Raw genomic sequence first — 8,429 nt, 5'->3', positions numbered from 1 at the left:
TAGAATTAGTATTTTATAGATAATATTAAATTATAAAGAAGTAAAATTATTATTTTACATAATATAAAGTCAAAATTTTATCATACAATTTTTTTCCATGTTATGCTTATGTGGCAGGTTTAAAACATGCCTAGTTAGTTTTTTTTAAAAAAAAAATTAAAAATTTCTAGATTATAAGCAAATTTTGATCACTTTTAAAACGTTTGATGGTTCGGGTTACGATTTGCCATCCCTATCTTTATGGTCTTTATTTTATCGCTCTTTTTATATATATATATGACAGCAAATACAATTAAGTTTGTATAAAAGTATAGCTCGTGTGAGTAAAAAAAAAAAAAAAGAAAGAAAGAAAAAGAAGAAAACACTTAGGTGCTAACTACAACTATCATTATTAGCAAAATTCTATAGCAAATAGTGACAACCCTATGTTCACTATTTATAAAGTTGCAAAAGAAGATTCATCAAGTTCATGTATACAGAAAAGCATGTAATTAGTTGTTTAACCATATAAAAAAAAAAAAAAAGCAACGGTAGTATTTATCACAATCACTTAATTATATATACTAGCCACCTCATGATTGATTTTCTGGTAATAATCAAAATCGCGATGGTGAAATTTCAGTTGCTTCAACCAAGAGTCAGCTGCACAATAAAGATTGATGAGCTTTTCATAATCACCTGCAACGTGATTGATCCAAATATCTCCTTGCATCCTCAAAGTAGATAGTCCAAAAGGAGGGAGTGAAATTTTATTTTCAGATTTGGCATGTACTGCTTCTTCCACCACAAATGGAAAAGAAACATGATTGTAATTTCCTTGAGTATAATCTACATAATTAGATAAGAACAATAAAATTAATCATATATGCTTGGCACATTTTTATATGTGTGCATAATTTTTTAATATTATTTAAAAATATAATATTTATAATTTCTTTTATTATTTAATAAAGTATAGATAATAATAAGTTCATATTAGATTTATAAAAAAATGACTATAAAAATAATGATATAATATAGAGGGAAAAAAGTGAAAAAACACTTGCATGACATGACGGGAAAAGTATTATTTTAGTCCGTTAAGTACGCTTAATTTTAATTTTTAGTCCGATAACTATGTCTATTTTTGTTTAGGTCCAGTAACTTACGAAATTGCTTACTTTTAGTCCTCTAACAGATTTTCGAACAATTTTACCCCTATGAGTGCATATGGACTAAAACTGCCTTTCAAAGTTGCATAGGCGTAAACTTATCCGAAAATCTCTCAGAGGACTAAAAGTAAGCAATTTCGTAAGTTACTGGACCTAAACAAAAATGGACATAGTTATCGGACTAAAATTAAAATTAGGCATACTTAGCTAGACTAAAATAATACTTTTCCCAAACATGACATCGTGACTAAAATTGTTGATGAAAAGAATTTGGTTTCATATTTATTTGATATTTTGACTTGAAAGGGGAAACATGATATACATATTATAAGAAGGGTAATTAAAATACATTTACTTTTTTTTTTTTTTATATATGTTTGAAGATTTTAATAATGGAAAAGGTGTTTGTAATACTACCTCCATAGTTAAGGGTGAATTCATTTCATTCAAAAGAAGGAGAACAAAACCATATATATTATGTGGAAACAATCCAATAATTAGAATAAAGGGAAAAATCATGAAATGGATACGTACCGTGAAAACTGGAGGATAATGTGTGAAATGTAAGGAAATATGTTGACAAGTCTTCCACCTTCCCTTTAAAAGGAATGTGATATATAGGACACCTACCAATTAATTAATTAAATTCCCGAAATTAGTAGTAAACTACACATTATTATTTAATAATTAAAACCAACACCATTAATGATTCCAAATAACATTTATAAATATTCGATACAAAAATAAATAACTAATTAATTCTTAATTACCATGCAACAGACATCCAACTTGCTGGAGATAAATCAATGCTTTTCAGTGAAATAAGTCCCGGAAAGCCGTCAGCAGCCAATTCAGCAATCTATTATAAGTTATATAATAATATAATATTAATTACAAAGTAAATATATATATATATATATAGACATTGATCCGTAGAGTTGATGAGAATGTTACTTAACTGATGATGATGTATATAGATATAGATATATATACCTTATCCACCAGAGGAAGTCTCCAGTAAGGAGAAATAGTCTCGCAGTACTGGAAGTAAGGGTAGGCGACAGGATTCCGTTCCCTTGCCGCTGCAGCTGGTTCGTGGAGGTGGACGTCAACGTCATCCATATTATTACTTGAAGAATCTATTGGTGTGGTCTCATGACAGCTGACGTTCGTGTAGAGCTGGATAGCAGATAGAAATGGAGCGTAGTATTGGACAACCCGGGTAGTACTCTTACCTCCATCACTACTAGTAGTACTCCTGTTATTGTTAAGTAGCACAGGAGTTCCTGCACCATATGCGCTCCACTCATCGTAACATCGCCAAACATCTTCAAGAACAAAGTATTCCACACTACTCTCATCATTCCCACTTGCTTCCTCTGATGATTTCTGACGACGTCGCATTTCAAACAAATAAATTGATTAGTTTCTGTTGTACTTCTTGGGTTCACTTTTTTGTTTTTGTAACTTGAGATTATACTAATTTATATTTTTATATATCCGACTTATAATTTCCTAATACATTAATTAATGCATAAGCTACCAATTAAATCCTAATTAGATATATTAATTAATATGTAGGATGCATACTGGATTAATTAATTAATTTGTTGATAGATAAATAAAAAATAAAAGTTGAAACGGGGATTTTCATCAGTTTTATCAAATTATATAATTAAGAGAATGGTGTAGGCGCTCGTGCATAAAACAAAAGCATATATATATGTTTCATAAAACAGAAAAGCTACTCTACAATTGCTAGATGATGCAGAAGATACACCTCAGGGTCATATACCGAGTCCGGAGACTGGAATACAGACATTACATCATGTGTTAACCTCATTTGGAAGAAGAGCAATCTCAGATGATTAAACACACGGAACGAACACCCACCACCATGGCGTTAGTAATAGTCAAGGATATTAGAAAGCGAATTCATAGCATCACCTTGTCTAGATCGATCGGTACACGAGCTTTATTTAGACTGTGACGTATCCCTTGGCCTGTCAAGGGAGACACCGCCGGAAGATCGAATTATTATAATTTTCTTTCTTTCTTTTTACTTAATGCAACTTACCTTTCCCGGAAAACAGAAAAGCCTACATGATACATATTAATTGAGATATGTGTGTGGATTAATGTTAATTTATCACGTATAGACATCATCATGATCATGATGAGAGCGCACAGAAATTAAAAGATTGTGATTATTAATTATTTCTTATATATATATATATATGAAGTTAAGTGTTGTACATACCAGCGAAAGTGGTTTGGTAGGGACAAGGGGAGTCACAGAATGAAGAAAACTTTCGAGATTTGACTGAACCGGCGCTGGAGAAGAGGAAGCTGATGACGACCACGACCCCCACCCCGACCACGATGGCATTCTAATGAAATGCAATTAAGATTAATGATCAATGATTCTTCCAAACCCAACACTACCCTCTTCCTCCTCCTCCTTCTTCTTCTTATGATTCTTACAAACCCAACACTACCCTCCTTCTTTTATGTAACGTACACACACCCATGCCAATAATAATTATCACTATCTCAAATTCTCAAAATCTGACCTACCTACCAAACTAATATTATTACTATAATCCTTTTTATTGAACAGGAATATATAGTTAATAAGATTGTTCAAAATTCAAAAGTCAAATTTGATATAATATATTGCACTAACAACATTTTAGATTTCCTCATATAATAGTAATCCTAGTACCTACTATATCCTTACGTTAAAGGAATCAGATTTAATACTTTTTATCCCAATGAGCAAGAAGGAAACTGAAAACTATATGACTACTTAGTGAATAAAGAAAAGAAAAAGAAAAAGAAAAAAAAGAAAACAGGAACAAAGATAAATAAAGAGATATAGGGGAGAAATAGGGAAAAGTATTATTTTCGTCCGCTAAGTATGCCTAATTTTAATTTTAGTCCAATAACTATGTTCATTTTTGTTTAGATTCAGTAACTTACGAAATTACTTACTTTTAGTCCTCTGGCAGCTTTTTGAACAATTTTATCCCTATGCAACTTTTGAAAGGCAGACAGTTTTAGTCCATATGCACTCATAGGGGTAAAATTGTCCGAAAATCTGAGAAAGGACTAAAAATAAGAAATTTCGTAAATTATTAGATTTAAAACAAAATGGACATAGTTATCGGACTAAAATTAAAATTAGACATGCTTAGCGGACTAAAATAATACTTTTCCGGGATAAATAAGTCATTTCTCTCGATTAACTTTCATCGTTCAATAGTTCATGTCCTTAATATGAGAGTTTTATTATTTACTGCAGTTATATTAATGTTGGCAGTGGCACCTTCAAAATCACCAATTAATGGTTTCAGTATTTTTAATTTTAGGAATTAGAAACTCAAATGGTTGGTGCGTAGAGAAGAGAATTGAAACGGCAAAAGTAGGAACACTGTGGAATAGAATTCTGAAAACTGACCAAACAAAAAGTAAATGAAAAGGGGTAATTTTGCTAACAGCTTTTGAGCCGCGAAAAAAAACATATGTATTTATTGAAAATGGGTGTTTGGATGAGCTAATATATACTTATAAAACTTGTTATAATGTTAGAAATTGTTTGATAGAAATGGGCTTATATGCTTTAAAAAAAAGATAATATGAGTTGATAAGTTCCTTTAAAAAGAAGGAACTCTTAACTTTTTTTAATTTTTTTTTAAAAAAAATGTTCAATTTTAATTATACTAGTTACAAAATTGTTATTAATAATATTTTATAAACTCTATAATTTTATTTTATCAAAATATTTTGGAAAAATTGCATATCACTCCCTGTGTTTTAGAAAAATTGCTAAGTATTTATATGTATTAATAGAATAACCAAAAAACCCTATTCGTCAGAAAAAATGGAGAGTGCTCTATACGCGTTGAACATTCACATAGGATAATTTTTTTTATGCATTTTTAGCGATTATCCTCTTTGAATAGACAAAAGTCCCTATCAACATTGTTTTTAATTAATTCTTTATATTTTTTATATTTTATTGAGAAAAAGTATGATAAATACTTTAAAATATTATTCATCAGTATTCATGTATAAAAAAAATTAGTTCATCAAATTGAATTACTATACAAAATTTAATATGAAAATATCAAATTTTTAAGATTATTAAATATATTACAAGTTTTTAAAATTAAAATACCTAATTTTATTTTAAAAATGTTATTACTTAATCGGAAAAAATATCCTTTTGGTCCATTAAGTTTGTCCACATTTAATTTTAGTCAATAAAGATGGTGCATTTTCAAATTTAGTCCAATAACTTCCAAAACGCTCAAATTTGGTCCACGAAATGGAATATTGAACAATTTTACCCTTTTCAAACTTTAAAATGAGCAGTTTAGTCTATTTTCAATTATTTTGCATCCTAATGCATAATCTTGCACATGCTCGCCTAAAATGGTATCAGAGCCAAGGTTTATTGAAGAAATATTTGTTTATATTATATTTAGATACTATTTATCCACTAATGGAAGAGACTTTTTGAGAGAAAATGGAACCGAATGAAAGTTCGAGTTACGATGAAAACAAAGAATATTTTCAAATTTTGAAAATACAAAGAAGGGAATTTCTTATGAAATTTCTTGAAATATGTTACAGAAGTTCCAAGAGGATTGACACAAAACTTCTCAAGGTAGAAGAAGAACAAGAATAACTGAGGAGTTTTCAAGTTCAACAGATACTACTAGGAAACACGATGAGACGTTTACACTCCATTGAAGTCCATGGTAAAATCCCAATCAAGAGGAGCATAACGGGTAAATTTCTACGTAGTTACAGTTCTAAAAGTTATGATTAAAGAAACTGATTGAAAAGAACTCGAGCCAAATACCTCGAAGATCTCCCAAAATCTGAGAGAAATACAAACGACAATTCAAGATTATAGACAGATGTTAATTCATATACCTATGAAAATAGAAACCTTAAGTAAAGTAGATGATATCCTTAAAATCCTTCTCGATCTACACAAGGACCTTATAGATATGAAGTCAACAACTGGAGATCTAAAGAAATCAAAGGGAGAGCTCTGAGACATCAAAATCCAGACAGGAGTGAATTTGGGATGCTCTTGGAACAATACCTCTTCTACATCAGAAGGGGAAGGCCACGGAGATTCCAAAGTCGAAGACCAGAGACGACTTGATCATCACATCCATTAGATCTACAAAGTAATTGAGATAATGAGAGTAGATCTTTTAGATTTACCAAGAATTGACATAATCCTTTTCCCAACTCGGGATTGTGGATTTAGTCAACATCCAAACTAATGAAATCACTCCAGCACTACCACCGTCGGAGGAAAGTACATGTTCCAATGATCCTTCACAAGATCATCCAATGAGAGACAATACAGATTTGAGCACCAACGCCCACCCAACGTTCGTGGGAACCAGACTAAAAGAAAATTCAGGAAGAAATTAAGAAGAGTGCTTGAAAATACACCTTAGGCGAGAACCATGCTCCAACCCTTGCATCCATACGGCGCTATACTTAACCTGGATGTTATCGATTTTCAAAATACCGAGAATGAAATCTAGGATCAACTGAAGATCATCTGGTCATGATGCATATTGTGATGCACATATATGAGACGATGTATGCTTTAGGCGCCAAATATTGTTGGAGGACCTAGTATAGAAATACCAAATATTTTTTATGAGACATGCGCACAATTAAGTTGTTCTCCAACATGTTCTAGAAGAGTTATGATCGCTTATTCCTTACACTTAGCCTTGTTATGTGTGAAGGGATGTTAGTAGTAAAGGATCATGTAGAACTTGATTCTTGTGGCTTGTGAGAATATGTGAGTGGTACTGAATCATGAAATATCACTAGGCCCTGATTGGCCTCTGATACGGGCAATGGCCCTGGAGTTGTGATAGTTAGTGGGATGAGACTTAAAAGATTTTCGTATAAATGAGTCATGCAATTGATCACCTTCGCACCTGAGAAGTGGGGAAGGATTAGATGATGAATAGTCGGCTTAGCTAGAGGAGCTAAGATGAGATCATATATTTGAGGAATTATGAAGCATGCCTTCACTTCATAAAAGGCCTAATATTGAGCTGAACATGCAAACTACTAGAAGGCAGTAAGAGAGTGACTGTCTGATAGTGCGCAAGTTAAGCACTTGGATAGCCACTGGACTTAGGTTCATATGATGTTAAGAGCAGTAACATGCCTAAATTAAGTGGGAGCTCCATCATAATATGTGTTCATACTACATGTGTTTTAAGATGACCTCCTTTAGAAAGTGACTGAATGGTCCCTGTTTCGTCACTATGTGAGCCCATATTATTTCTTATACCCTTTAGTACTTTGGACCATGTCATGAGGTATAAGCTTGATGACGCTACTTTAGCATGATATCCAATGGAATTTGTCGGAGCATGTATAGGAAAGCTGTCAAAACCAAGCTGATTGGTATGGGAGCCCGAGGAAGAACTAAGTTGTACACACACTTGTGTTATATTGTTCATAGCCCGAGCGACTGTATTGGAAAATGTCCGACCAATCATTAAAATAGATACATATTTGAGTGAGTTAAGCATACTCTATTTATTGAGGGATCTAGAGATGCTTGATTAAGTGCGACCATATAGTTTGGGATACACAACAAGTTATTGAATTGTAGGGTTATGTTAGTTCAGTGATGACTTAATATAACTCTCCTTATTATTCCTTATTTCTTGGTCGCACGCTTCATTTTCTGTATGAAGGGATAAACGTGAGATTGAGAAGCTGAGATGATGAGTATCATGGATATTGAGTCAAATACGTATGAGTGGGAGATGTTGGATATTGGATCGGGTTAGTGGATCCGTGACCCAATATGCATCTATATTTGAGTCTCCCAAATACATGTTGGAATAAGGGCTCCTATTGTATAAATCTTATCTAGGATAGAGTTTGTAGTCTTTCAATTATATATTAATATATGGACTCATTTTAGGGACAGAGTTATGTACACCTATAAATAGGGCACATGGTTGTGATCAAATGACAACATAGAAATACGAATGTGATACAAAATGAATTGATCATAATACTCTTTCCAATTCTACCTCTCTCTCTCTCTCCCCCTTTTTCTCTCTGCATTCTTCCTTGGAGCATCAACATAGACTCCTTGAATTTGAGATGTATAAGTGAGTGGTTTATTCTAGTAATGATCCACCAAAACCATTAAGGTACATTCGTAGTGTGCACAAGATTTGGAGCAAGATTCAATGTGGGGTAGAC

The 8,429-nt window shown here is 32.3% G+C and overlaps 1 protein-coding gene across 1 annotated transcript; it reads right to left on the bottom strand.

The window, feature by feature from the left end:
* On the bottom strand, positions 551-3,638 carry LOC105157500. Its single transcript, XM_011073905.1, has 5 exons — positions 3,412-3,638; positions 2,145-2,540; positions 1,922-2,010; positions 1,686-1,777; positions 551-828 (listed from the first exon to the last, which is right to left on the bottom strand). The coding sequence occupies exons 1-5, from the start codon at positions 3,538-3,540 to the stop codon at positions 551-553; spliced, it is 984 nt and encodes a 327-aa protein (XP_011072207.1). The 5' UTR covers positions 3,541-3,638.

This window comes from Sesamum indicum, linkage group LG3 (assembly GCF_000512975.1).
Source record: "Sesamum indicum cultivar Zhongzhi No. 13 linkage group LG3, S_indicum_v1.0, whole genome shotgun sequence".
In the NCBI taxonomy this organism is placed as follows: domain Eukaryota; kingdom Viridiplantae; phylum Streptophyta; class Magnoliopsida; order Lamiales; family Pedaliaceae; genus Sesamum; species Sesamum indicum.
Note: the sequence above shows the minus strand (reverse complement) of the source record. Positions and strands in the feature narration are given on the sequence as shown.

What these genes read in the sequence shown, in the direction of transcription:
- LOC105157500 (XM_011073905.1), bottom strand. Translation starts at nt 3,540, where the DNA reads ATGCCATCGTGGTCGGGGTGGGGGTCGTGGTCGTCATCAGCTTCCTCT. An exon ending in CTACCAAACCACTTTCGCTG is followed by an intron (nt 2,541 to 3,411) that starts GTATGTACAACA and finishes CGACGTCGTCAG; the next exon opens with AAATCATCAGAGGAAGCAAG. An exon ending in ATTATCCTCCAGTTTTCACG is followed by an intron (nt 829 to 1,685) that starts GTACGTATCCAT and finishes CTAATTATGTAG; the next exon opens with ATTATACTCAAGGAAATTAC.